The sequence below is a fragment of the Cyberlindnera jadinii genome (genome assembly GCF_001661405.1).
Source record: "Cyberlindnera jadinii NRRL Y-1542 unplaced genomic scaffold CYBJAscaffold_17, whole genome shotgun sequence".
NCBI classification, from domain to species: Eukaryota; Fungi; Ascomycota; class Saccharomycetes; order Phaffomycetales; family Wickerhamomycetaceae; genus Williopsis; species Williopsis jadinii.
In genome coordinates, this window is record NW_017963668.1 from 35,650 (window position 1) to 62,769 (window position 27,120).

Here is a 27,120-nt window from a genome sequence, read left to right on the forward strand (position 1 = left end):
CGTTTTGGGAAATGCCAGGTGTTTACTACCCAGATTGTTGATCTATGAACTACACCGTTGCATTGCAATGTATAAATATTGGAGCCTATTTACCCTTTGCCAATTTCTTCAATGCTCTTTTTCTGATGCTCAGATGCATGTTCAAGTTCAAAGTGTTTGCGAGCTTTGAATAGACGCCCACGGTGTTTTCAATGGCCCAGTGCATTATGGCATGGGACCAGAACGGGGTGGATGTAGCGTAGCGCTCCTGTGCACCGCAACGGCGCCCCACTGTCTTCAACACGGAGGCGACAAAGGCCTTTGGGTTTGGGATGGTGGCCGAGGTACGTCTGATCTTTGACATTGCGCTGGTGACGAGGTAGGAAATCACTAGCTCAACGTCAATGTTGTCGCTAGCTAACTCACCAGCAAGAGCAGAGCTCCACGATTGGAGGAAGGCCTTGGAACCAGAATAGGTTGCAAGCAAGGGAGTTGGCAACAGCCCACCGAAAGAGCCCATGGTCAAAATCAACCCACGTGTTCCCTTGTTCTGCTTCAAAGTGGACTGGATCAATGGGATGACGATCTGCGTGGTTTTCAGAGTTGCAGTGTTGTTAATGGTGATGATGTTTCTCAGCTCTTCATCGGATGTCTCCACGAATGGAACAGGGATGCTGTGGGACTGGCCAACGTTGTTGATCAGCACAGTGACTGGCAAGCTCTGTAACAGTTCTGCGATCGATTCGTAGTTCGAAGCCTTGTCAGCAGCAAAGTCAATGGCCAATGTCTTTGTCCCAACTTTGTACTTGAGTTCAATCTCCTCGGCAAGTGCGTCCAACTTGGATTGCGTTCTTGAGATCAACACAACATTCATTCCTCTCTTGGCCAATTGCAATGCATACTCCTTACCAATACCATCAGAAGCACCCGTGATTACAGCCCATTTACCGGTTTTAGCACCATAAGTCTTGAAATCAACAGGTGGGAGGACAAATACGTCCAACAGCAAAGAGGCATAACTCAGCGTCAAAGTGGTCAATTTACACACTCCAATTGCCAATGCAACGTACAACAACGCATTGACAATGCACGATTGGCCAGCAAGGGCACTGAAATCAACAGCAAATGACATCGTCTCTTTATTCGTTGCTCTTCGTCCTTTATGAAATGGCTTAAGAGGAAAGTTAGGGACAAGGCCCAAAACTCCCATCGGGCTCGCCGTAGTAAAAATTTCGCGCGAATTCCACACAAAGCAGTTTGCTCTTTATCACCCCGGTTACCAACTGTTTACCATTTGCAATAGAGGGATTATATGGTGGTTGCTCTTTGCTTGCTTTAAAATGGGGATTGATTTGTATTAAGAGGGATATAATGAGTTGTTGTGCGACCGGATGAGTATGATCTGTAGACATGGGCCAAGACCATGGCGTAGCTGTAACATAAGCAACAGTAGCTAAGACCCGGGTTGAGCACAATATATCTACACCAACTGCTCTACCCACAGTATGTTGACAGATAAACCAGCGTTCCTTGTTTAGCGGAGTAGAGATAGTACGTGTACCATGTTAGACGACACACGCCTATGTACTTGGACTTGATGAGGTTTCCACACATCACTTATGCTTTGGCTTAGTTACACGTCCCTGCAGCATGCTCTCTTTCCTCTTCTGTAACAATCGAAGACCTTCGTCCTGCTTCTGCTTCATCTTTGCAACTTCCTCTCTCAACAGTGCGTCTGACACGCTATTCTGGCTGTTCGTCGTGCTAGAACGGTACAGGCCACTAACATCACTGAGCAATTCGTAAATCTTAATCTTGTGATCCCTTTCCACAGCCAACACGTCCTTGATCTTCAAGTGGGAAAACTTCTTCGGCACTGCTGCTAACCGTCTCTGAACCTTCGCCTCAAAGATCGTGCACATCCTCTGTTGGTCTTTCACGAGCGCCTCTCTTCTCTTCGAACCTGTTTGCTGAGTCAGTATCACACCATATAACTCGACTCCAACTGCCACACTCACACTGCATCTTAAAACGGTATATCAGCCTATCCTTCTGCTCCTGTGTGTACAACATCTGAGCTATTCGAGCCACGCTTCCTTCAAACAACTGATGCTCCCCCTTCCCTCTTGAGACAAGCTCATTTTGAAGTTGTGTTCCTCGAAATGTAAACAAACATCAACCTTCGCGAACCCGTTTGATAAAAAAGGCCATCGGAACGCCGGTTTCGGCCATCGGGCCTATTTGACGCTGATACCGCTTTCGAAGCTCACCTTTGTTCAGTTAAAGAGAGCGGTAAAGCCTTCTTCCCTCCTCTCTGTCTCGTAGTATTCCCAGTATTCTCAAGCGCTATGAGTTCTGATAAGAAGGTAAGTGATACTCTGTTTGCTTCAACAACACACGGACTAACCACGAGCGACAACTTGTGTAGAAGATTGATCCCGTGAAGTCCTTCATCGCCGGTGGTGTAGCCGGTGCAGTGGAAGGTGTGATCACGTATCCGTTCGAATGGTCAAAGACTCGTCTACAACTCATCGATAAGAGCTCAACAGCGTCCAGAAACCCACTGGTGCTCATCTACAACACTGCACGGGCCCAAGGTGTCTCTACGATCTATACCGGCTGTCCAGCCTTTGTCGTTGGTAACACGGTGAAGGCATCAGTCAGATTCTTAGGGTTCGACTCCATAAAGAAGCTCCTTGCCGACAAGGAGGGTAAGCTCTCGGGCCCAAGGGGTGTCGTGGCAGGTCTTGGTGCCGGCCTGTTGGAATCCGTGGTTGCCGTCACGCCATTCGAAGCTATCAAGACAGCGTTGATTGACGATAAACAAAGCGCCAAACCTCGTTATCAGGGTAATTTCGTCACTGGCTCTATCCGCTGTGTTAAGGACCTGGGTCTCAAGGGCCTGTACGCAGGTGTTGTCCCAGTCTCGTTACGTCAAGCTTCGAACCAGGCCGTCCGTCTGGGTTGTTACAACAAGATCAAATCTTCCATTCAACAGGCATCGAATACTCCACCAGATCAACCTCTCAGTTCTGCAATGACATTTCTCGTTGGTGCCTTCTCCGGCATTGTGACTGTCTATACCACAATGCCAATCGATACAGTTAAGACAAGAATGCAGGCCATTGGTGCAGCAGAGAAGTACTCTTCAACGGTTAACTGCTTCGCAAAGATCTTCAAAGAAGAAGGTCTCAAGACCTTCTGGAAAGGTGCTACGCCAAGATTGGGTAGATTGATCCTCAGTGGTGGTATCGTCTTTACAATCTACGAAAAGGTGTTGGTGATTCTAAACTGAGTTCTGAGTACTAGATTAACCATTTTAAAACACACCGATCTCCTCTGTATATGGATAGATTGCCAAGATTATATACAGGATGATTCCCTTCATGATTTTGTAGCTTCTGCTTTAGGTCTTTTCACTGCTTGCTCACCTTTTATATTCTTGCGTTTCTTAGTCTTCACGGGTCTTGCCTCCCCTTCGTCATAGACAAAGCTTGGTAGGTCGTACAACTTGACATGTTTTATGCTGATGGAGTAGACCGATGGATCGCTATACTCTGTGAAAGAACGGCATAGAGTAAAGAAATCGTTACATGGAACATGGATATCAAACTTCTTCGCATCGTTATTAACAGTGATATCCAGTCCAATGTATAAAGCCGTCAGGTGTAAATGCTTCTTCTCCGTGTCATCTGTTCCTTCGTCTTTCTTCGCATCTTCATCTTTAACAACTTCCTTATACTTTTGCAGCTCCGATTCGGTTGAATAGTTCCCGAATTTGGATTCAATTGATTTGGCCTGCTCTTTAGTATCGTATTCATATGTCTTCTCAAACTCCTTCACGTAAGGATGTGCGGTATTAATCCCTGGGAAGGTCTCCAGTTTCTGAACCAACAGTCTCAATTTCGATTCCACTAACCCACTCCATTTTAAGTGCTGTTCATCATCACCTCTAGTTGATGCAATTATGGTCAAATAGAACTTGTACTTGTAGAAGAAATCGTGCTTAACAAAGAGATCTGACCATGGCTTCTTATGTGCGACGATGTCTTGCATCAACGCTGAACCTCTTTGTAATTCAGCCATTATTATCTTCTGCGTAGAAGCACTAATATTATGCGTAGCACACATCGATGGATAAGCTGGTGTAATCACCGGCATTCTGTGCTGACGATCTTGGGCATAAACCCTAGGATTCCAAATTCTCACCTGTAATGGGCCATCTTCAATAGGCTTCAAGAGAACAGGCTGTGGCCACGACCATTGGGTATAGATATGGAAGAATTTAGCCACAATCACTGCCGACACAGCATTAGGGTATAGTTGACATATACGAGCCACCAACATTGCCCATGCAACACCACCTGGGAATCCAAACACGTTGGCATAGATCGCACGTCTCTGAGCCCACAGCTTGATTGCCCTTAAACTCAGCTTAAACACCACTGGCTTCGGAACCAACTGTAATATCTCGTCAGTAACTCTGGTTCCGTTCAAAGCCCTCAGGTCCTTTTCGTCCAAATTACGCAACAAGTTCTTGTCTGCCAATGATAGATCTAAAGGCACCTGTGGTATATCCAGCTTAGCACAGATAAGATCAATCGATATTCCCGAGAACTTGATCTTGATGATGGGGACAAACGCATCAGGAACAGGCGCAATCTCTTCGAGTTCTGGTCTCTGTCTGAGCAATTCGTCAAAGACTGTAAAGAAGTCTTCTCTGGTGACATGCTTTGGCACAACAACCAATGTGTCGATATCCGAGCCTGGCCCGTAAACACCCAATCTATAAGAACCAAACGTGAAAATCTTACCACCGGCATCCTTTGCCATGCCTTCACTCATGTTCTTGTTCCTTGAGACTTTATACACAAACTGTTGGACCAGCTGTTGAAAGATCTGTAACACCTCAACTCTTCTCTTCGTCGCCTCCTCGCTTTCGAAAGACCCTTGTTTCTTCAACTCTTTCACCAATTCATCGTTCAGCACGTTCTCTGTTGGCGTTGGCCCCTCCACAGAGATCGGAGGGGTCATACCATACGTCTTGGTAACACTCATAGCTTTAGTATTCCCACAATTAACACGCTGTTTCCACTGGAAGCCTCGTTGTTGATGCTCTGTTCCCTTCACAATCTGCTGGAAAATTGAACAGAAAAAAAAAATCCCGAAACAGCAAAGATCCACCCACCAAGACTGCGTAAATTTCAGAACGCTACCGCTGGACAGCCGACGTAAATCTCAGCACTAACAAACGCTACTCCGGACGTAGAGACGGAGCAGTGCACACACTACACGGTCAGCTTGTATATAAAACCAAATCATATCAACATCCATAAATATCTATACAATCTCATCAGGTGAGCTCGGAGGTAGATTCGACGGTGGTGCCAGTATCACCTCCTCCATCTTCCGTGCACGATGATAGTCGATGAATGCCTTGACAAAGATGTAAACCCCCAATGCAGCTATGAAACAACTAAATACAACAGCCTTTGTAGATTGTGTGCTCTCGATACTCATATCAGCTCCTGAGCTTAGCGACGAGTCGAAGTGGTCCACAGTGCCACTCAGGTCGTACGACTGTTCGTCAAAATTCGTTGGCGAAGATATTTCGATTCGTTCACTCTCCAGATCTTCATTCCCGAGATTCAGTTTCTTTAGAGATGGGAACATTGTATAGGAGTAAGTCATAAACGTTATCCCTAGTCCTGCTCTTGAGCCTTGTTTAGCAGCGTGTGATGTATGCAAGACATATGTCAACAGGAACCCGACAAACTGGAACGTTGAGGAAACCATCAGGTTCCATAGGAAGTTCACAATGTTCCCCACTGGTAGCCCGTCTACAAACACTTCATCTTCAAAACCAGGTGAGAGTATCGAGTTTTCCCAGTACGGCGGTGTGGCATCTGCTGCTGCTTCGTCATATGTTGGGGGTTTATCCGAATCCAACTGTGGGTTGGCATCAGGCTTTGCGCTCATGTTGTTGAATACACCATCGTTCTCAGACCCACCACCAACAGAGTGCATGTTCGAAGAATGTGAGCTCAAAAGAGTTGAAGAGGCGCCCTTCCTCTTGAACACCCTGTCAAGGATGTTGAACCCGTTGCAAACCGTGCTCATGCTTAGTATTTTGCCACTCGACAGCTGCTCCGCATTCCCGCTACCATTCCCCTGCGTACCACTCGTTCCTGGCTGATCGCCATTCCTGTTGTTCGTTGTCGATGATGATTCGGCGTTGAACATCGTCTCCTGCATACTTCTCGTGACACCTTCAACGGACTCGCCATCGTCAAGACGATCATCTGATGAGTTCTTGGAAACGCCATTCGCATCGTCGTGCAAGCTCTGCTGGAACGACGATAGAAGATTCGTGTTCGGGGACCCGAGAGGGTTACTGCTTGCGCTCATGTCTTGCAAGGGAACAGAGGCCGATGGAGCTTCAAAGAGCACATTTACATCATCATTCGAATCCTCAATCTGCGTAGAACAAAAAACGTGTTAGCGTATGTTATTGAAGCCAGGCGATTAGACAAGAAACTCACTCTCTTATAAGAAACCATCGTATCTTCTCTTCTCCTCTTCTTCTTCCTCGTCTTCACTACGCTATCCACCAAAATGGGAAATCATTCAAGCCAAAAAGCCTGAGAAAAAATGCCACCATCTCCCCCCTCCAAAAAAAAAATACCCTGCCACTGCGGGCTTCCGTCTCTGTTTTAGGGGGGAAACCCACACCAAAAACAAAGCCAGCGCCCTCTTCCCCATCGGCAGATTCGTTTATCGCGCGAGCAACGCGCGCGGTAAACAAACACAAAGAATAAAAAACCACAAAAACCACATAGCACAGCCTTATTTTGCCTCTGTGGTTTGCTTTAGGGGTTAACCGGTTTGTTAGGCAAATTCCGATCCGCTCACGGTTGTTCGTAAAAGTCTAAGCCTAAAAATGTTCTACAGCGCATGACTAAGCGCTTTGTAATCAACCTCATCTCTTTCAACATCAAAGCTTTATGGAGACTATACACTTCATGCCCGGTTGATGGTTGAAGACGACTCTTTTCTTCTTTAGCGTTGTAGGCTCGGCCTTAGGTGTGTTAGCTGTGGCGTTTGTAGGATCAACCACGCCTTCGGCTTCTTGCGGCTGCGCTTCATTGTTGATTACGTTTGGTCTCTGTGAGATATCGACAGGCTTGTTCTGCGTCTCTATAACCTCGACGTATGAAGAGGTGTCAGGGCCCAGGTCCAGCCCACCAGGTAGCACGGTGGTTGGCACAGGCGTTCTCAATGTCTTTGGCAAGTCGGAAAGGTCTGGTAGCTGAGGACCACCACGGCGTCCGGAACGTCCTTGTCTTCTCTTACGTCTTGAATCACGCTCCCGGTCTTTGTCGATTCTCTCCAACTCAGCGTTGGAGATCTCCAAGACTTGCGGCGTGAATTGTGTGAGAGTTGACCTTGGACGTAGATAGTCCAAATGCGTAACAACAGACGCCATTCTGTTTCTGATGTCGTCGTCTTCAATGAACCCGCCTTTGAAATCATAGCCAACAAGGTGTAGGGATTTGGTATACAACTGAGCCTGTTCTCTAATGGAGTGTGCTATAGCCGTGATGAACTCCGGGGTCAATGACAACTCCTCAACCATAGCAGTGGCGAAGTCCTCAGGGTTGTTCTCGGGATTCGAAATATCCCATTCAAATTGATCGATCAAATGGTTGTTACCAATCGCAATGTCCAATTTGACAATGATTCTTTGATCATCTCCAAATTTACCCTGACTGGAATGACGATGGTACTCGTTGATCTGCTCCTTGATCGAAACTAACACTGTATCAGCAAAAAGTGGATTGGTGAATCTGTAATCTTCCATCAAGGTGGCAACAATTTGTTCCAGTGTTACAGTCTTATCGTTCGCATTCAAGACAAAAGTATCTCTCAAGCTGAATTTGTCCTTTTCAGAATCAAATTCAAGTCTAATCGGAATCAGTTCATCAGGTCTTAAAGCTTGTAAGTCCATCTCCTTCTTATTGATGTAGACATCTCCTATTCTAGTATGCTTCTTTCTGTTTCTTGGTAAAAGAACCATTGTTGGGCCATCTGTAAAGCCATTCCCATACCCTTGATAACCCTCTCCCCATATACTTCTGGTATACTGCTTAGCGCTCGAATAGTGAATTGTCTTCATACGAGCCAGCTTTAAATCGTTGTAGAACTTCAAGTCTTTCATGAGACGCGTAATCAAGGGTTTATTACCAGTCTCCAACCTCTCCTTGGTTAGCACCTCACGGTTGGTCAAATCCCTGTTTATCAACTGTTCAAAGAAAGTCACATCACCATCAGGTGGCAGCCCTTCCTTTTTCAACTTCCCACTCCAGTAGTGTAAGTTCTCCCATGGTTCTAAAGTACTAGCTATAATCTGCTGAGCATTGATGGGCATTCCCACACCAGGCACAGCGCCTTTCATATTGGCAAACGTCTGTTGAGGCATCTGCTGGTGTTGAGGAAGTTGTTGAGCCAGTTGCTGTTGTTGGAAATGTTGTAAAGCTATTGGAGGTGGGTGCTGTTGTACTTGTTGTTGTGACAGTGGTGGCTGTTGTTGTTGTTGTTGTTGCTTCAGAGCCGCCAATCTCTGATTAGTCAACAGCTGTTGTTGTTGTTGTGGAGTCAAATGAGGAGGTACAATACCAGCCATTTGAGAAGGAATCCCACCAACAGCTAGTTGAGCTTGTTGTTGATGTTGTTGTTGAAGCATTTGCAACTGTTGTGGAGTCAAATGTTGTAAATCACGCTGCTGTTGCAATTGTTGCTGTTGAAGCATTTGCAGGTGAATCTGCTGTTGCACATTCGGTGGGATGTTACCATTGTTGAAGCTCATCTTACTCGACTTGTAATCCACGCTGAATAACCCACGTTGTATTTGTTTCCTGCTCGTCCTTCCCTCGTTTTGAAATGTGATAAACAAACAACTCACAGAAGGCCCGAGAACCACAACAACGGGCAAACAAACAAAAAAAAGTAGCGTTGAAAGGAAACCCGAGGGTACACCTGGGCTGTGGTTGGTCGGAACTAAGCCGGAAGGCTCTGTTCATCCGCACGCCTGAACACCTGGACACCACATCATTATGTCATCAGCTTTGGTATCTACACGACTGGCTGACAAAGAGGGACATATTAGTCAGGTTATTACCAATCAACACACATATGATTACAACCACTCAGTGTTTCCATCTCGAGAAGTATGCATCGCGCCATTGTTATAAATTCCCATAGTGTTGCATCCATCTCATTGGTATAAAAGGGGATATCATCACTGTCTTGCCTCGGTTGCACATGTTGGTTCGTTCCTTTTTGGTTAGCATCATTGTTATCATCGTCGCATTGTTTGCATCAAAGTCATTTCACCATAAAGTCCTTGCGGGTCTCTCATCGCTATTAGGACGTTCTGCTATTAACAACAGTCTGAACTCAACAACATCCTCGATTCTCTCAGACTCAATGACAAGCTCATCTGTGAATCTGTTCAATTCGGATAAACCAAAGACCCCTGTCTATTTCTTCTCCCATGGAGGGCCTACGTTCATGTACCCGGATGATCCATTTGGTGAAGCCGGTGCCTATAAAGCGGTTTCCAAAGTTGGCAAATTTATCAAGAAACAGCTGAAGCCAAACTTCATCATCGTGGTATCTGCACACTGGGAAGGTCAAGGACAAATTGAGATTGGCGTTCCTAAGGATACCCTTGGTGGTGACGATGAGAATGAACTCATCTACGATTTCTATGGGTTCCCATCGCACATGTACAAGGAACAGTTCCACTCCAGGGGAAGCGTGTCCCTTGCGAAGGACATCAAGAAGTCCTTACAAGAAGAAGGCCTCGATGCCAAATTGACACCAAGGGGTATTGACCATGGTGTTTGGGTGCCATTTAAGGTGGCATTCTCTACAAACAAGGCCAGCGATGAACACTGGGATGTCGATGTCCCATTGGTTCAAGTTTCTCTGTTACACAGCGACGATTTCAAAGTCCATAGAAAATTGGGCCATGCCTTGGCCAAGTATAGGGAACTGGGAGGTGTTGTGATCTGTTCTGGTATGTCTGTTCATAACCTGAGGGACTTGGGAGTGGCTGCTAGCACGGGAAGAACTATGCCCTATGTAACACCTTTCAACAAGCTGTTAACAGATGCGGTTTCCAAATCCGGCGATGACAGATTCGCATCATTGGAGGACTTGAAGAGCGATAGCAAACAGCTCTTGTACAAAGCACATCCATCTTTAGAGCATTTCATGCCTATTGTCGTTGCATCCGGAGCAGCTGAAAATGAACCTGCAAAGGAAATCTACAACAGTGCAATGCTATCGTTGGGATGGGGAGTTTACCAATTTGGAGACTACGTGTCAAATGACAAAGAAAAAATATGAGATATCTTCTGATAATAAATAAATAGTTGTATATGGAGAATAAATAAGTCACCTCAGGGAAAATAAGCCAGTAGGGGTGATTAGACGCTCAGGAGCTTCTTAACCTCGCTTTCAATTTGGGCCTTGTCCAAACCCTCGAGGTCTTTTTTAACTTCAGCGCCCTTCTCAAATCTGACAAAGACCAAAGGCTTGGCCTGTTGTGATTCTCTGATCAAGATTGGAAGCTCTGGGTTGGCCTTGTTGAGAGCCGGATATGAACTCACCAAGAAGGATCTGTTGTTTAAAGGGGCGTTGAGTTAGTTTCCACTCTCATCAACATTCCACTATCCTATGAAGCATAACAGCGCTTTAGATATATTACTCACCTCAAGGCGCTTGAGCCTTCATTCACCTGTGACAAATGGAATCTGATCTCCTTGACGGTCTTTGCAATGGCTGACATGGCGTATATTTATTGTTGTCGTTCTTTTTACGATTCGCTTCCAGTTGGTTTAACGGAGAACTTCAAAATTTCCCTTTTCTTTCGGAGAGGAAGGGTTTTGGTCCGGGACACACAATCAACACACATCGCCTACAATGCTACAGAGGTGATCGAAGTGATACAAAAAGATGGGATTAGAGCGTTTGTTATTCTTCTGTGTTCCACACGTTCCTCAAAGGTGAAGATGGTGCTATCATTTGTGAGTCTTCTGATTTGGTTTCATGTTCTGGTTCTGGTTCTGATTCTGCCTCTGCTTCTGCTTTTGCTTCTGCCTCTGCCTCTTCTTCAGGTTCGTCTTTTCCCACCTCATCACCATTTAAAACTCTTGAAGATCCATGTAAAACTGGCAGAGAAAATGAATTGTCATCCAATGAGGTATCACCAGCTGCATTATCGGTCTTATTAAGAATCTTCTCCTTCAGCTTAGACTTTAGAGGTGTACTAGAATATAAAGAAGTGTCTGCCGCAGATTTCAATGTTCTGATGGATTGCTGATGAGTCAATATCGGCTCCACCACTGAGCCAACTCGATCTATTCCAATCATCTTATCGCCTATCTCTAGATGTCGAAGGGAGGTTGTAGTCTCCGCTGCTTGTTCCTCTAATTTAGGCTGTTCTTGTTCGTCCTCCTCTTCCTCTTCCTCAATGGTATTGTCATCCTCCTCCTCTGGTGTGAAAGGATCGGCACATTGTACGATCAAATCGTCTAGTCCACCACCAGACCATCCTTTCTTGGCTATCCCTTCGGATATTTCAACTTGTGCACGTACGATAGAGCCTAGTTTCTTCATAATCTCCATAGATGTACTTTGCACCAGATCAAATGAGCTTTGGTAATAGTCATGCTTCAATTTATCAATCTCGTCAATATGTGATGTCAATTGGAGTAGTTTGTTCTTGTATGCCACAAGGTTACGGGTCTTGGACCTTGATAATTTGGCGTTCTCCCGTTCTTGCTGTTTCAAAGTCTTCACACTGTCTCTAATGTTAACTCTGAACAATTCATCATTATTTTTCGCTTTCTCTCTAAAAAGTGCAATCTCCTGTGCCATTGGCTGTGCAAACGATTCCTCAACGCTATGTGCTAAGATCTGTTGATGGTTCGCCACAAGAAAGAAAAGACCGCTTGCTGATAGCAGTCCATCTGCAGCAGTCCCTGACCCTTTACACTTGGATCCTTTCTCTAAGCTTGAGCCGAAGTTCTCTGCCGCTTCTGCTAATGTCAGCAATGCTCTTCGATATTCTCTAGCGGAATCCAAGATTTCGTTAAACGTCTCTGAAGTTTGCACTATATCTGTCTTGGTCAATAGCCTATTGAAATCCAATGTTGAAGGTGCAAAAGACGTAAAAGAGTTCATCGTGCTTAGCGATGGCTTTCTAGAGCGTGTAGATGAATAGCCTTCACTGGTGGCTGTACTTGTGACAGCCCCAACATGGTTGGTATTATTGTTATTGTCGCTATTGAAGACGGGCTTGTTCAGGTATGGATAGAACTCGGATAAATGTGTAGCTTTGGAATACCGTGTAGGAGATGCCTGTGATAAGCGTCCTATACTCTCGGGGGTAGATAACTTTGAACTACCCTCTGTGTTGTGACTCATGATTAGGTTGTATAGATTGGATGAGACGTATTGGTACACTTAAGATGGGTCAGATGAATTGACGATGGACCGGAAACGGGAGGAGAGAATAACAAAAAAAGAGAACACAGCAAATCAGTAGTGTCAACAATAACAGCAATTGAATCTCTTCCTTCCTCAAGGTTATAACCCAATAGCTTTGGTGTGTGTATATCTATGTGTTGTTGTGATCTGTTGTGTTTATCCCTAGCAATCGCTCCAAAGGTTTTTCGTTTGTGTTCATCTACCAATATTTTTGTGGTTTCCATGGTAACGACTGGTTTTATTTGTCTCTCTTTTCGCGAATTATTCTGTCCCTTTTTTTTTTGTCGAGACATTTTTTCTTCACCAAAAGTTCGAAAAGACAAACGGAAAGTTGGAAAAGACAAAGGACTTTTCACAGCGTTAGGAAGAAACGACAGACGAAGTTAGAAGAGGATGCTTAGTTTGAGGAACTTTATCACCGGTTTAAGATCCACCAGATCTTATGCTACTACAGCTACTGCAAAAGCTGCCACGTCTGCTTCATCCGCTGGTGTATCTCGACCTGTCGAGTACTTGAAGGACAAGGACTCTAGAAAGACCTACCTCATCAACAGATACAAGTATATTCTCTCCGATGCTCAAATCGTCCTTTTTGCACATCACAACAACCTTCTGCATAACGAAGTCAATGCGTACAGAGACCAGATTAGATCATTTGGCGGTGATTTAACTGTTGTTAGAAACAACTTGTTGAAGGCATACCTCAGAGCTGAAAATGAAGCAGAGCCTGCCAGTGTGGAAGCTCATGAAAAGACCAAGAGGGTAAAGCACCCATTATCACAGTTACTCGCTGGACCAACTGCCATCATCACAATTAAGGAGAACAACCCTGCCATTGTCAACAAGATTGTCAAGTTCACCAACTCTACAAATGAAAAGTTGTTTATAGTTGGTGCAAGAATTGAAAACAACGTATTTGACGTTGCCAAAATCAACCAGTTCAAGGATCTTCCAACCTTGGAACAATTGCATGCACAACTGGCTGGAATGCTCACGTTGCTCAGTGGTGCAGGCTTGGTCCAAGTACTTCAAAGTGCATCTCAGCATTTGTATCTAACGTTAGATTCTCACAAGAAGAACATTGACCCTTCAGAGAAGAAAGACTCTCAAGAGTAGAGAATGAGGGAATGTTCCTTGTTGTAAATAGCTCAATAAAACCCCATACTGTGTGTATATATATCACAAGGCATACATTTGTAGAGTCCTACGGTGAAATCAGAAAACAAAGCCATTATATATATACAGGAATGTACGTCTATCTCTCTAAGAGGAAAGCTATCTACTTTGAAAACATTTTGTCAAAAGCTGGAATCAAAGATTGGGCCAAGGCGAATGAGAACACCAACTTTGGACCAGTGGTCAAAAGCTTTGGAGTCAAACCTTTGAAGAAAGCAGTGATACCTTCATTCTTTGCCATGTTCTTCAAAATGGTGAATCCAGATTCTGGGTTTTCAAAGTTTCTGTTTTGGATTCTGGTCTTGATGACATCCAATGGAGCAGAGACAATCAAGGAAGCAGAGGCACCAACGATTGAAGAGACAAAGTTCTGAGACCAAGTGGCCTGGGAGTAATCCTTCAAACCTAGAATGTATTCCTTAGCAAAGGCATTACCACCAAAGAGAGCAAAGGAACCTGGAGCGTTTCTTGCAGCGGTCCAGCCCCAGCCTCTATACAATCCAAATCCTTCGTCCTTAATGATCTTCAAGAATCCACGACCTCTAAAGGATTCTGGGTTTGTCTGTCTCTTAATCTTCAAAACATCCAATGGTAAGAGCACAACCTCACCAATACCGATAAGAGAACCCGCAGTAGCAGACATCAAGGCCTTACCGGTCTTTGGACCAAACGCATCGTCAAATGATGGTTTGAAGTTCTTTGTCAAGAACTCATTGGCAAAAGGTTGACCACCGTACTTGTAAACTCTTTGAAGAATCTTATACACGGCAGCGTAACCCAAGCCCGGGAAAAGGGTAAAGATTCTCTTACCAAAAGCCTCGGCTGCGTGCTCTCTAAAGATCACAGAGTTGAGCTGAGTCAGGTTTGTAACCTTCGTGGAGTTGGACATGAGTCTCTTGGAAATGGTGTCAACTGGGTGGAAGACACCAATTTCACAGATACCTGCAGATGCAGAGCCCAACACTCTAGCAATACCAGATTGCTTCTTATCAGCTGTAGATGAGGCCATTTTGGAGTTAAACCTTTACCGATGGGAGAAGTAGTCGAGCGATTCAGAGAGGAAGGGAAAAATTTTCGGTCTTTGGATGTTGTTCTTGTTTTTTTTCCTTTGTCCAAAACCATAAAACCCGGGACAAAGACTTCCCTGACAAGAGAAAATTTTGTCCAAGGACGAATTTAGTCCATTTTGAGCGGTGGGAAATAAGGCAGAGAAGACGGAGACTAAAAGAGCCAATTCGGATGAATCTTCAAGTGCGTTTTTTGGTTTTTCAGCAGTTTTCCATTGTCCGGGAAAATTACTAATTTGTTGTCCCAAATGGGGACTCGTATCGGGTGGCCAAACAACGCTGTTTTGACCTTGAACAGAAAGACTTGTTTTGCCTGGACTATTCGACTGCGCTGTTATGGTGAGCTGCTCTAGAGAGTTTACCCCCATTGGCCTGTTCTATAGGAAACTATCTCTACCGTAGAATATTTATAATGTGGACTAATTCCATGGAGCTTCTCCAACGGGGACTATTTCCAATGGGACTATCCTCATTGAGCTGTCCCTTAATGGTTGTTCCTATAAGAAACTTTCAACGGGGCTGTTTGAAGTGCTCGCCTGAGTTGTTGTGGTGGGTAAAACTCGCGTAAGCAGCTTTAAAGGTAGCGAATTTCAGTACGCCAGGCGGTGGTCAATTGCCCTCTTTTCACTCAGAGACTGGCACTTCCTGCGTGTGTGTACGGGTAAAAAAAACCCTGAACAGCAACAATTTTACACCAAAACTCCTTTGTTACCCCCTTTAGACTCTCTCTTTCCTTGTTTTTCTCTCCATACAGGTTCAAACACAGTTAACTACTTGTTGAAGGATTGATACAATGAGTAACGAAACTGCGCAACCACCAGTTCAGTCTGATGGTGAGAAAACAACTCCTTCCGCCTCTGCTTCCCCAGTGAAACCGACAACTTTGGTTGAAAGATTGCAGACTTTAGTTCTTGTAAGTTCTAGCGTGTTTGTTTCTTTTTTTTAGTTGTCCCCCCATAGTTGTCATATTTTCAAAGCAAAACCAAGTACTAACAGTCAAGCGACTATAGGATTCTCCAATCAGATCAGCTTGGTTTTTAAGTAACCTGGTTGTTGTGACCAACTCACTCCTCTACTTGATCTTCTTACGCTATTTTGGATTTTTCAAGTCGGTCTGGTACAGATCTGCCTTTATCGGCGCCATTGGAACTTTTGGAATCGTTGTCTATCAAAGTTTCTTTGCCAACAAGAAATCGACATCGTTAAGTGTTCGTCAGTTGTTATCTGATGATAACGTTCACTATCTCTACGATGCCCTGATTTGGTTGTTCTTACCTACTCATTTCCTCGCATTGATCCCATTCTTGAGCTTCTCCTTCTTCCACGTTCTAAACTTCACCAGTTCTGATCTCTTGCCTGCTCTGAAGTTAGCCCCAGGTTTGGCCACAAAGATTCAAAACTTTTCCCAACAATACCACGAGTTCTCGAGAAGAGAAGCCGCAGCTGCTGAGCTCTTGTTGTTGATTCAATTGGTATTCCAAGCTCTGTTCTTCCGTAAGTGGTCGTGGATCACGTTGATTGCATATGCAATCTTCATTAAGGTTAAGAGTGAGGGCTCAGTATTTACAAGACACGTCTTGAAGACATGGGAAGTTAGAATTGATGGTTTGGTTAGTAACCAACAGGTTCCTCCTGCGGTTAAACAACAATGGAACAACTTCAAGAGACTTTTCAAGACTTTGGACAACTACAGTCTCATTCACAAGGTTGAGGGAACAACAGAAACAGAAAAGAAGTCTGAGTGAAAACATATGTACAGTACATATATATATATATATCATCTTTCATTCAACAGCAACAATAGCTTTCCCAGCTCAACTTCAAAACCAACACTCTGTATTTTCGGACCCCTAATATTGATCTGACTATATCGTGCTAAACTTTAGCTCTGTCGTCCTAGGAGTCACGTGAGCTAAAAATAGCGATTATATAATTGCTTAGTCATATTGTTTTTATTTTCAAGATCTTTTCATTTTTTGCCCACTTTCTTCCAGTGCGATGACGTTTTCTTAGCGATGGAATTTTCTAGAAGGTTGATTTTGTGGTTTTTTTTCAGAAGAAAAAAAAAGTGCCATTGATGAATGGCCGATCGTCGACGTTAAGCGGATTTCCTTCAGTTTATAAAAAGAAGCCCAAATTTCCAAAAGAATCCTGTCTTCCCTTTAAACCATCACCAATTGCTAATTGCTAACAACAAATAAAAAAAAATGAGTAAAGCTGTTGGGTAAGTCATCCTCCTGTTCTCTCCATCTTTGTCGATGCCCTAAGGCCCACGGCTGTTGGATTAAACTTTAACCTTGAATGTCAACTAACTAATACACTTTGATGTGAAGTATTGATTTGGGTACTACTTACTCCTGTGTTGCACACTTTGCCAATGATCGTGTTGAGATCATTGCTAACGATCAAGGTAACAGAACCACTCCTTCCTTTGTCGCCTTCACCGACACTGAGAGATTGATTGGTGATGCCGCTAAGAACCAAGCTGCTATGAACCCAGCAAACACCGTCTTTGACGCTAAGCGTTTGATTGGTAGAAAGTTTGACGATGCAGAGGTCCAAACTGATATCAAGCACTTCCCATTCAAGGTTATCAACGATGGTGGTAAGCCAAAGATCCAAGTTGAATTCAAAGGTGAGACCAAGGTTTTCACCCCAGAAGAGATCTCCTCCATGGTTTTGCTTAAGATGAAGGAAACCGCTGAGGGTTTCTTGGGTACTGAGGTTAAGGATGCCGTTGTCACCGTTCCAGCTTACTTCAACGATTCTCAAAGACAAGCTACAAAGGATGCTGGTTTGATTTCTGGTTTGAACATCTTGCGTATCATCAACGAGCCAACCGCTGCTGCCATTGCTTACGGTTTGGACAAGAAGACTGAAGGTGAGAAGAACGTTTTGATCTTTGACTTGGGTGGTGGTACTTTCGATGTCTCCCTCTTGGCTATTGAAGATGGTATCTTCGAAGTCAAGGCCACCGCTGGTGATACTCACTTGGGTGGTGAAGATTTCGACAACAAGCTTGTTGACCACTTGGTTGCCGAGTTCAAGAGAAAGAACAAAAAGGACTTGACCACCAACCAAAGATCTTTGAGAAGATTGAGAACTGCTGCTGAGAGAGCTAAGAGAACCTTGTCTTCTTCTGCTCAAGCTTCTATTGAGATTGATTCCTTGTACGAAGGTATTGACTTCTACACCTCTATCACCAGAGCTAGATTCGAAGAGCTTTGTGCTTCTATGTTCAGATCCACTTTGGAGCCAGTTGAGAAGGTTTTGAGAGATGCCGGTTTGGATAAGTCCCAAGTTCACGAGATTGTCCTTGTCGGTGGTTCTACCAGAATTCCAAAGGTTCAAAAGCTCGTCTCTGAGTTCTTCAACGGTAAGGAGCCAAACAGATCCATCAACCCAGATGAGGCTGTTGCTTACGGTGCTGCTGTCCAAGCTGCTATCTTGACCGGTGACCAATCTTCCAAGACTCAAGACTTGTTGCTTTTGGATGTTGCTCCATTGTCCCTTGGTATTGAGACCGCTGGTGGTGTCATGACCAAGTTGATTCCAAGAAACTCCACCATTCCAACTAAGAAGTCTGAGACTTTCTCCACCTACGCTGACAACCAACCAGGTGTCTTGATTCAAGTGTTTGAAGGTGAAAGAGCTAGAACAAAAGACAACAACTTGTTGGGTAAGTTTGAGCTTTCCGGTATTCCACCTGCACCAAGAGGTGTTCCACAAATTGAGGTTACCTTTGACGTTGATGCCAACGGTATCTTGAACGTTTCCGCTGTCGAGAAGGGTACTGGTAAGTCCAACAAGATCACCATCACCAACGACAAGGGTAGATTGTCCAAGGAGGATATTGAGAGAATGGTTTCTGAAGCCGAGAAGTACAAGGAGGAGGATGAGAAGGAGGCTGCCAGAATCGCCGCTAAGAACGGTTTGGAGTCTTACTCTTACTCTTTGAAGAACACCACCTCCGAGGAGGCTTTCACCTCTAAGGTTTCTGAGGATGACAAGGCTGCTTTGACCAAGGCCATTGATGAGACCATCACTTGGTTGGATGAGAACCAAGCTGCTTCCACTGAGGAGTACGCTGACAAGCAAAAGGAGTTGGAGTCTGTTGCTAACCCAATCTTGACCAAGTTCTACCAAGAGAACGGTGGTGCCCCAGGTGCTGCTCCAGGTGGTTTCCCAGGTGGTGCTGCTCCAGCCCCAGAGAACGAGGGTCCAACTGTTGAAGAGGTTGATTAATCTCAATAACAGACTTCTCAACCTGTTATATATGATACTTTTTTATGTCCACGACTGATAGAGTTACAACGTGATAGAAAGAGTTTTAATAATGATGTTTAGTTTATTTTTTTTTTCTTTGATTGACGAAGTAGCCACGGAATACATAAAGCTAATAACCGTATTGCCAAATATCCTTTTGATAACCTTCCGTTACGTTGGTATCTTCGCCATAGAGCCTTTGCCATTCTGTGAAACCACCTCTCAGCACCCATACGTTCTTATCATCTAAGAAACCCTGTTCCACTGAGCGTAGAAATCTCATCGCAGCTGAGGGGCCTCTTTGTTGTGACAGTGCACAATGGAAGACGATATCATCAGCATTCTTAACCTGTTCTATAAGAGCATCCATATCTGATGCCAATGATGACGTTGGGAAGTGTAGAGATCCCCTTATGTGTCCCTAAGAGATATTGATCCTGTCAGTCTTTGTTCTTTTTCATTGGCTAATATGATAGAGTACTCACACCAACGTGATCGGAATCACGAACATCAACGACTTTAAAGGAACCATTTCCTGTAGATGAGCCGGACGTGAACCAGCTCTTGAGGACCTCTGGTTCGATATACTTAATGCTGGTGATTGAATAGCTCATTTCCGTAGATGATCTCTTTGGTATACCAATCGGTTTAAACAAATTCAACAGCAAGTTTGTTGAAGCTCATCGGTTCAAGTTTTTCTTCCCGGTCGTTCTCCTCCGCTTTGACAGGAAACTACAGCAAGAATTCAGGGCTTGATTGGATCAAGTTGATGGAGCTACTGGTGCACGATTAAGACCACGATCCATGACTATGACTAAGACTATGACTGCCACGACTACGACTATGACTACACAGAGATAATAGTGCAAGTTAAATAAAGATTTAGTTCTAGGATAAATCACTTCGAATTACGGGAAACCAAAGTCTTTGTATCTTCCTCCTCTTCCTCCTCTTCATGATCTGCCTCGTTCTCTTCATCGTTCGCTGCCTCATTCTCATCACCATTCACCTCGCCAACGTCATTGGACTTGGCCTTCTTTGCACTCTTGCCGGAACTTGATAGTTCGCTGTCCGTCTTGTTCATCCAATCCTTGAAATTCCCCAATAACGAACTGGAACTCTGATGAGAATGCGATCTCCTTCTTCTAGATGTCTTATCCTCTCTATCACCAGTGAAATTTGCTGCAAACTCAGAAGCTGGACTGGAAGATTTCTTGCCCTTGTTCTTATGGTGCTTCTTATCCTTCTGTTCGGATTTGTTCAACAAATACTCACGAACTTCAAAATACAAATCCCGGGAAGCGTTGTTGAAGTTTTCATTGGTTTTCTTCCAATACGATCTAAAATCGTTGATATGCTTCTTGAATTCCAATTCGTTCTTCTTGAACCAAGAAACGTTCAACTCTTGTCTGGTGGCACCTCTAGCAAAATTACGCATTAGGTACTTGTCGTAATCTCTGATGATCTTCGTAATGATATCAGAGGTTGATATTCCCTCGGTTCTTTGTGTGGTCAAGAACATTCCCTTCTCCTTAATCGGCTTATAGATATCATCCGACCCATCTGAAACGTACGGTAAGTCGTCGTGGGCAACGTAATCAATCTTATGTTCCTTCAAAAACTCTGGAGTGACACACCATGGCGCGTTTGGAATCACCTCATCAACCCATCTACAATGCTTTAACGTCTCACAACGTTGATAGTCGCTCAAAACTGTGAGTCCCTTCTTCTTGTGGGTCTCAAAGTCGGATGGAATACCACAGATGAGGGTAACGTTGGGCAATGCCTTCTTGGCCTGTTCCAGCTGTCTCATGTGTCCCAAGTGGAAAAGGTCAAAAACACCATCGGCATAGATTCTCACAGGACGATCCTTCGGAGGCAAGTTGAATCTAAACCCGGTAGGTCTGAACTTCTTATACTCATCGGGCAATTCACTATCATACTTCTGCTCTTGTTCGAGGAACTTCTGTCTCTCAACAGCTTTGGCAGTCTTGCTTCTCTTGGAAAAATGCTGGTCAGCCTGTTCATCATGAGTGGAGTCGTCGGAGGTGTTGTTCACAACAGACGTGCTGTTCTCATCGCCATCAGAGTCGTAAGGTCTCTTACGGTTGAAAAGAGTGGACAATGAGGCTGTTCTTAACAACCCGGTGAAGTTGCTACCCTTGCCAGGTGTCCCACTTGGGGTGTTGCTGTTCTCCCGTGACATTCGTGGGAAAAAACTCTCTCTTTCTTTTCAAAGGCTTGTAAAGGAAACAAAGGAAAGAGCACGCTGATGAACTTAACCAGCACAGACTCTGCACAATTCAATTGAACCTTTTTCTGTTCGCTTGTTACTGCAGAAACCTCTTGTCGATTAAACGAAGATGTTGATGGTTTGTCGTAGTAATTCGCTGCTATTGCTACAAGTTTTTCACGTGCCAAAGTTGCGCCATGTGCGACACCGCAAAAAAATCCGCGGAAAATTTCTCCGTTGGGTGTTCCGAGGGTTGGTATCACGTGATTCACTTGGTAGTATGACTTTCTTCTTTTATGAAGTTGGCATTTAGATGATATTGCCGGTAGAATACATTGTGTCAATCTACTAGGAGTTGTATTCTTATGTTGCTGGGATGTAGTGTTTTGGTTGTTCTTTTGGTAACAGGTGCTGTAATGTTGAGCAGTTCTGCTCTAAGAGTACCAGAAGAGCAAGAGGATTTCGGTTAAGCAGGTCAATGACTATATGACAGATGCTCATCCCTAGTTTAATTCATCAGACGCATTATATAGGAGATATTCACGTGATTGTTATCCAGGTATCCAATCTCGAAGTGCTTTATCGTGAAAACTAGAAGCGATCAGTTCTTTCCATATACAAAGATATGTGACGAATTACACCCGTACACCTCTCTTGTCAGGGTCCTAAGTATCAATAATTGTCATTACTATAGGTATTAGCGTCTCTGTTTCTCTCAGATGACCAGTATATGTTCTATAATCATTAGATTGGTTAGGTTATAACGTTATTCGTGTACAATCTTCCTTTGAAGTTATTCAATTCATGGCTAAATATGCACCTCTGTTTTGGTCAATACAAATCTTATGGACAGATATAAACACATTAAAATATAACTATATCCCACATTATATAGATTATCCATATTTTTAATCGACAAAGCGTGATACATGTCATACTATCAGCGTTATCAATTTGTTGTATGTCGCAGAGTTCAGTTGGTATTTAATTATAAGGATTAAGTGAACAAATGGAGTTTAAAGTCCATCTTCGTCGAGCATTGCGTGTCTCTGCAGCAATGGTGATCGACTGTTGTATTATCTACTATTGGACCACACTCCAACGTTAACAAAAGGCTTCTATCAGCAAGTTCACACGGGCACTTGTTCAATGTATAATACAGGATTGAGCACATTCATTGGCACCCCTGGGTGTCATCAGCTCATAAATGCAAGGTGTTTCTTGGAAAATTTCACGGGTAAACAACATCTGTTAGAACCCAAAGGTGTTTTTACAAACCTTAACATGTCAGAAACAAACAGAGGCTTAGTCCTGAAATATCTCCAATTGCCATATCATTGCTATTTTTGTTTCAACTGAAAGGATTTAACAGCAGTGGAGGTCTTGGAACCTACTGGTGTGTATACGCAAACGACAGTGCCATCACGTTACAGTTAGGTTGGTCCTTTTTTTTTGCCATTTAATAGATGAGATGGCTTATGAATGACAGAAACCCCCCCCAAAAAGAGACTGGGTGGTTTGTCGTTTCAGGATACAACCACTGCGTGCGTCTACACCTCAGGCATGGCTCATCCGCTTTAGGATCATCGCAATTTGGACAGCTTTGAAAGGAAGTTTCATGTTATGGAAAGTGGGTGACAGCCCCAAAAAAGAGGAACAACAAGATGTAAAAAGAAGGTGTGCATAGGGGTTTAAGTCTCAAAGCAGATCTCTACATGTGTTTGTTCTTTGCTTGTTTTGGTTAATTGTAAACACCAAGTTATGAAAACGGTACACTTTTGGACGCGTCACGCGTACTTTGCTCAAAGAGAGAGAACAAAAAGAAACACGAAAAACACACGAAACACGTAACACGAAACACGCCACGGGAAAAAGACGCGTAACAACCGTAAGACGAACGTCAATATCACACTCTCCCATCCCTTGGTGTGTGCTCTAGAGTGTGATCTACACACAAAAGCCCAGGTAATCTTTCACGCAGAAGACATCACCAGTATATAACGTTGTAGATCAATTTCTTAACACAACATCTTGAGGAAATTGCACCTTGCAAATCAAAATAGAACCCGGCGCAACGCTCCATATGAACCGAACACACACTTTACAAAGAGCAGCGGATCTGCCCAAGGCGCGTCCAGCGTACAGTGGCTTATAAACCCAAACGCGTACGTATATCCCAAAGTGGCCAATTACAGCTATGGCACCCGGCGCGAGGTGGCGAAAGAGCAAACGCGAAACGGACGCGAAACAACGCGTGATGAGATAATCTCTTACAAATGCGTAAACAAACGAAAAGGGCGAACACCCATCACGCGCCGCCTATATAAAGGGCAGCCTAAGTCTTCCCTCGAGAAAAATTTTTTTCGTCAATCTCTTAGATAATAGATCATCACGAGAAGAAAGCCTTGTTAACTACAAGTGATTATACACATATACACACACAGAATGCCAATTGAAGAGACTCCATCAAAAGTTGCCGCTAAGCACCTTGCCACCCTTGATCTCGACTCCAAGAAGGACTTGAGATCTGAGCTTGAGGCTGCTGCTGCCAAAAAGGAAGGTATTGTCGAGTCAGCAAAGATGGATAACAGCTCTGAGTCTGCTGAATCTGTGCACAAGGCCTTCTTGGCCCAACACAAGGTGCATCGTCACAACTTGAAGGAGATGGAGAAGGGCGAGCCTTTGTTAGTTGAAAACAAGCGTCGTTTCGTCCTCTTCCCTATTAAGTACCATGAGATTTGGCAAGCGTATAAGAAGGCTGAGGCTTCCTTCTGGACTGCCGAGGAGATTGATTTATCAAAGGATTTGCACGACTGGAACAACAGATTGAACGAGAACGAGCGTTTCTTCATCTCAAGAGTGCTGGCCTTTTTTGCCGCTTCTGACGGTATCGTCAACGAGAACTTGGTTGAAAACTTCTCTGCAGAGGTTCAAATCCCAGAGGCTAAGTGCTTCTATGGGTTCCAGATCATGATGGAGAACATCCACTCTGAGACTTACTCCTTGTTGATCGACACCTACATCAAGGACCCAAAGGAGGCTGAGTTCTTGTTCAACGCCATTGAAACCATCCCATGTATCAAGAAGAAGGCTGATTGGGCTTTGAGATGGATTGCCGATGATGACGCCCTATTTGCAGAGAGACTCGTTGCTTTTGCTGCTGTTGAAGGTATCTTCTTCTCCGGTTCATTCGCCTCCATCTTTTGGTTGAAGAAGAGAGGTTTGATGCCAGGTTTGACCTTCTCTAACGAGTTGATTTGCCGTGACGAAGGTTTACACACCGATTTCGCTTGTTTGTTGTTTGCCCACTTGAAGAACAAGCCAGCACCAGAGATTGTTGAGAGAATCATCACCGAAGCTGTCGAGATTGAATCAGAGTACTTTACAGATGCTCTTCCAGCGTCTCTCTTGGGTATGAACTGTAAGTTGATGTGTCAATACGTTAGATTCTGTGCTGATAGATTGCTCGTTGCACTTGGTAACAAGAAGTTCTACAACGATACAAACCCATTCGACTTTATGGAGAACATCTCCCTTGCTGGTAAGACAAACTTCTTCGAGAAGAGAGTCTCTGATTACCAAAAGGCTGGTGTCATGGCTTCAACTACCAAGACCGAGACTGACGGTGATGCCTTTGCATTTGATGAGGACTTCTAAGTTCCGCAGAGGAGAGCACACAAACAACAAGAACCCTGGTGGCTATATAATGATCATCCTAATGACTTTCAATTTGTATACTAATTAATAACATACTTTGTTCTATCCATCATAGAAGTATAATCTTTCAAAAGAGAAACCAACATAAGTATATGCGTTTTATTGAGAACAGATGACTTATAAAAAAAAGAGATTTAATACAACTAAAACATCTAACGACCAAGGAAACCCTTCTTGGCCTTCTGCGTTGGAAGAGGTTGAGGATCGTGCATCGTTGGGTTCAAACGAGCGGTTTGTAATTGTTTCTTCTTCTCTTCCAATTGTTTCACTTGTTTCAACAACTTCTCTTTAACTTCTTTATGTCTTGAGAATAACTCAGCTTCGGACTTTTGTAGCTTCTTCTCCTTTTCTGCAACCTTCTGTTGGAAGATTTGCTTCATCTCAGCTTCGAGTTTGGCCAGTTTGGCCTCGTGTAATGCCTTTTCTTCTTGTTGCTTAACAGTTGGATCAAACTCTCTAAAGACAGAATCATCCTGTGTGATTCCCAATCTTAAGAGTTTCTCTGATCTGTAATTCTCATACAACACGTTGGATGTCTTTTCACGAAGCTCCTCCATAAAGTTTCTTATAACTAATTGACGCAATTTCACGAAATCATTATGGTCTTCGTTGTCAACCTCAATGACACCCCATGGGTATTGACGACCTCTAACTGTACGACCATCTGGGGTTTGAATTTCTGTTGTAGAACCAACAATGGCAAACGGTAATCTTGAAATGAGATTGTGGTAAGCCTGCGTGGTTTCTTCATCATCGTCATTGTACAACTTTGGTTCAAAGATTTCTATTCCTTGAAATTTGATGTCATCATTAATCCTTTGTTTGAACTCTTCAACTTCTTGTTCTGTCAGAGTATCTGACTTGGCAATAACAGGGATAATGTTCACTTTTTTGTGAATCGCTTTCAAAAACTCGATATCCAAAGGTTTCAAAGAATGACCGGTTGGTTCAATAAAGTATAAACAAGCGTGAATTCTTGAATCGATGTAACCAGATCTACTCACTTTGTTCTCATACTCCAAATAGGAGTCAAATCTTGAGTTGACCTCATCGATAATTGGTTGCCATGCTTGTGTGTTGTTGATCTGTTCTCCAAACCCTGGGGTGTTGACCACCGTCAAGTGCAACTTAACACCATTCTCTTCAATGTCGGATTCAACGGTATGTATGGTTACAGACGAAGGTCTTTCCTCTGCAGGATCTCTTGGTGGCTGTGGTCCGATCAATTCTCTGTTGAACAAAGTATTGATCAAAGTTGATTTACCCAAGCCTGCTTCACCAACAACCAACAAGTTCAAGTTGAATCCATTTCTGATGGACTTTCTATGCCATTGCTTTGGCAAGTTGGCAAATCCAACATACCCGTTCAACTTTCTTTTGATGATCTTAACGTCTGGGATGATGTTGACTTGCGACTTTGCTGCCGTGGAGCCAACGCCTCCGGAAGAAGAAGAGAAGGCACCAGTTGTACCGTGTTCACTCTTCAGCGGTGATGTCACAACGTCTCCATCTTCGTCATATTCGCCTTTAATGATACCTGTACCGATATGAGATGGTGTTACCCCATTGTCATTGGTATTGGCGGTAGATGTAGTAGCCGCTGAGCCCTGTTGCTGTTGCTGATGTTGTTCTTCCCCTTCTTCAATTTTCACACCGTTCGTGTTGGAATTCACCGCCGCTGGAGGATCAACCAAAGATGAAACTTTGTACATTGAATTGCTTGCTGACATCGCTTTCCCTTTGTTTCTTTCACGACAATAGAATAGCTTAACCGCCCAAGTGTTGATGTTTCCTCCCTTTTTTGTGTGGTTGTTCTATGGTTTTCAGTTGATTTCTTCTTCGTTGTTTTTGTGGTCGATTTTTTGGTGGGCTTTTGTGGAATTTTCGCTCGGCTTCACGCACACCACATACAAAAAAACAAACCACAAAAACAAAGGGGAAGGAAAGAAAATACGCGTCTGAAACAAGCGGCCGAAACAGGAAATAGATACGGTGCTCATAACTAATTTTCGTGAAGGCCGGGTAAGTTAACTATTGGGTCACTTTCACCTGGTCAATATTGAAGCTTGAGGAAGGATGTTTGAATACAGGACATATGTCTTTGGGCTAGAAAAGTTGGACAGC

At 43.9% G+C, this 27,120-nt stretch overlaps 16 protein-coding genes across 16 annotated transcripts; 5 read left to right on the plus strand and 11 right to left on the minus strand.

Moving 5' to 3' along the window:
- Positions 1 to 85: 85 nt before the first annotated feature.
- On the minus strand, positions 86 to 1,111 carry IFA38 (ketoreductase; the record flags this gene model as incomplete). Its single annotated transcript, XM_020216656.1, has 1 exon — positions 86 to 1,111. One exon carries the CDS (start codon positions 1,109 to 1,111, stop codon positions 86 to 88), a length of 1,026 nt encoding a protein of 341 aa, XP_020068401.1.
- Positions 1,112 to 1,592: 481 nt separating this feature from the next.
- Positions 1,593 to 2,052, minus strand: CYBJADRAFT_175103 (uncharacterized protein; the record flags this gene model as incomplete). The annotated part of the gene is made up of 2 exons (XM_020216657.1): positions 1,593 to 1,942; positions 1,998 to 2,052. The coding sequence occupies 2 exons, from the start codon at positions 2,050 to 2,052 to the stop codon at positions 1,593 to 1,595; spliced, it is 405 nt and encodes a 134-aa protein (XP_020068402.1).
- A 158-nt stretch (positions 2,053 to 2,210) lies between these two features.
- On the plus strand, positions 2,211 to 3,368 carry CTP1 (Ctp1p). Its single transcript, XM_020213444.1, has 2 exons — positions 2,211 to 2,345; positions 2,408 to 3,368. The coding sequence occupies exons 1-2, from the start codon at positions 2,328 to 2,330 to the stop codon at positions 3,272 to 3,274; spliced, it is 885 nt and encodes a 294-aa protein (XP_020068403.1). The 5' UTR covers positions 2,211 to 2,327; the 3' UTR covers positions 3,275 to 3,368.
- Positions 3,210 to 5,099, minus strand: PAP1 (polynucleotide adenylyltransferase PAP1). Its single transcript, XM_020215755.1, has one exon. The coding sequence runs from the start codon at positions 5,035 to 5,037 to the stop codon at positions 3,364 to 3,366; it is 1,674 nt and encodes a 557-aa protein (XP_020068404.1). The 5' UTR covers positions 5,038 to 5,099; the 3' UTR covers positions 3,210 to 3,363.
- A 175-nt stretch (positions 5,100 to 5,274) lies between these two features.
- On the minus strand, positions 5,275 to 6,643 carry BSD2 (Bsd2p). Its single transcript, XM_020215756.1, has 2 exons — positions 6,533 to 6,643; positions 5,275 to 6,474 (listed from the first exon to the last, which is right to left on the minus strand). Exon 2 carries the CDS (start codon positions 6,385 to 6,387, stop codon positions 5,320 to 5,322), a length of 1,068 nt encoding a protein of 355 aa, XP_020068405.1. The 5' UTR covers positions 6,388 to 6,474; positions 6,533 to 6,643; the 3' UTR covers positions 5,275 to 5,319.
- A 308-nt stretch (positions 6,644 to 6,951) lies between these two features.
- On the minus strand, positions 6,952 to 8,914 carry SNF5 (Snf5p). The gene has a single exon (XM_020215757.1). The coding sequence runs from the start codon at positions 8,843 to 8,845 to the stop codon at positions 6,974 to 6,976; it is 1,872 nt and encodes a 623-aa protein (XP_020068406.1). The 5' UTR covers positions 8,846 to 8,914; the 3' UTR covers positions 6,952 to 6,973.
- Positions 8,915 to 9,198: 284 nt separating this feature from the next.
- Positions 9,199 to 10,672, plus strand: CYBJADRAFT_169415 (DODA-type extradiol aromatic ring-opening family dioxygenase). Its single transcript, XM_020215758.1, has one exon. It carries the CDS (start codon positions 9,301 to 9,303, stop codon positions 10,390 to 10,392), a length of 1,092 nt encoding a protein of 363 aa, XP_020068407.1. The 5' UTR covers positions 9,199 to 9,300; the 3' UTR covers positions 10,393 to 10,672.
- CYBJADRAFT_131701 (L51/S25/CI-B8 domain-containing protein) lies at positions 10,473 to 10,834 on the minus strand (the record flags this gene model as incomplete). The annotated part of the gene is made up of 2 exons (XM_020213012.1): positions 10,473 to 10,665; positions 10,758 to 10,834. 2 exons carry the CDS (start codon positions 10,832 to 10,834, stop codon positions 10,473 to 10,475), a joined length of 270 nt encoding a protein of 89 aa, XP_020068408.1.
- A 149-nt stretch (positions 10,835 to 10,983) lies between these two features.
- IVY1 (Ivy1p) lies at positions 10,984 to 12,672 on the minus strand. Its single transcript, XM_020215759.1, has one exon. The coding sequence runs from the start codon at positions 12,472 to 12,474 to the stop codon at positions 11,020 to 11,022; it is 1,455 nt and encodes a 484-aa protein (XP_020068409.1). The 5' UTR covers positions 12,475 to 12,672; the 3' UTR covers positions 10,984 to 11,019.
- Positions 12,673 to 12,870: 198 nt separating this feature from the next.
- MRPL11 (mitochondrial 54S ribosomal protein uL10m) lies at positions 12,871 to 13,750 on the plus strand. The gene has a single exon (XM_020215760.1). The coding sequence runs from the start codon at positions 12,931 to 12,933 to the stop codon at positions 13,651 to 13,653; it is 723 nt and encodes a 240-aa protein (XP_020068410.1). The 5' UTR covers positions 12,871 to 12,930; the 3' UTR covers positions 13,654 to 13,750.
- Positions 13,751 to 13,753: 3 nt separating this feature from the next.
- GGC1 (Ggc1p) lies at positions 13,754 to 14,909 on the minus strand. Its single transcript, XM_020215761.1, has one exon. The coding sequence runs from the start codon at positions 14,720 to 14,722 to the stop codon at positions 13,817 to 13,819; it is 906 nt and encodes a 301-aa protein (XP_020068411.1). The 5' UTR covers positions 14,723 to 14,909; the 3' UTR covers positions 13,754 to 13,816.
- Positions 14,910 to 15,573: 664 nt separating this feature from the next.
- On the plus strand, positions 15,574 to 19,025 carry CYBJADRAFT_175112 (HSP70-domain-containing protein; the record flags this gene model as incomplete). Its single annotated transcript, XM_020216658.1, has 3 exons — positions 15,574 to 15,693; positions 15,791 to 16,521; positions 17,114 to 19,025. The coding sequence occupies 3 exons, from the start codon at positions 15,574 to 15,576 to the stop codon at positions 19,023 to 19,025; spliced, it is 2,763 nt and encodes a 920-aa protein (XP_020068412.1).
- A 96-nt stretch (positions 19,026 to 19,121) lies between these two features.
- Positions 19,122 to 19,695, minus strand: CYBJADRAFT_169421 (Rhodanese-like protein). Its single transcript, XM_020215762.1, has 2 exons — positions 19,532 to 19,695; positions 19,122 to 19,467 (listed from the first exon to the last, which is right to left on the minus strand). The coding sequence occupies exons 1-2, from the start codon at positions 19,658 to 19,660 to the stop codon at positions 19,177 to 19,179; spliced, it is 420 nt and encodes a 139-aa protein (XP_020068413.1). The 5' UTR covers positions 19,661 to 19,695; the 3' UTR covers positions 19,122 to 19,176.
- A 209-nt stretch (positions 19,696 to 19,904) lies between these two features.
- PCT1 (choline-phosphate cytidylyltransferase) lies at positions 19,905 to 21,397 on the minus strand. The gene has a single exon (XM_020215763.1). The coding sequence runs from the start codon at positions 21,250 to 21,252 to the stop codon at positions 19,945 to 19,947; it is 1,308 nt and encodes a 435-aa protein (XP_020068414.1). The 5' UTR covers positions 21,253 to 21,397; the 3' UTR covers positions 19,905 to 19,944.
- A 2,265-nt stretch (positions 21,398 to 23,662) lies between these two features.
- Positions 23,663 to 24,979, plus strand: RNR2 (ribonucleotide-diphosphate reductase subunit RNR2). Its single transcript, XM_020215764.1, has one exon. The coding sequence runs from the start codon at positions 23,725 to 23,727 to the stop codon at positions 24,934 to 24,936; it is 1,212 nt and encodes a 403-aa protein (XP_020068415.1). The 5' UTR covers positions 23,663 to 23,724; the 3' UTR covers positions 24,937 to 24,979.
- A 92-nt stretch (positions 24,980 to 25,071) lies between these two features.
- Positions 25,072 to 26,829, minus strand: CDC3 (septin CDC3). The gene has a single exon (XM_020215765.1). The coding sequence runs from the start codon at positions 26,724 to 26,726 to the stop codon at positions 25,149 to 25,151; it is 1,578 nt and encodes a 525-aa protein (XP_020068416.1). The 5' UTR covers positions 26,727 to 26,829; the 3' UTR covers positions 25,072 to 25,148.
- Positions 26,830 to 27,120: the final 291 nt, after the last annotated feature.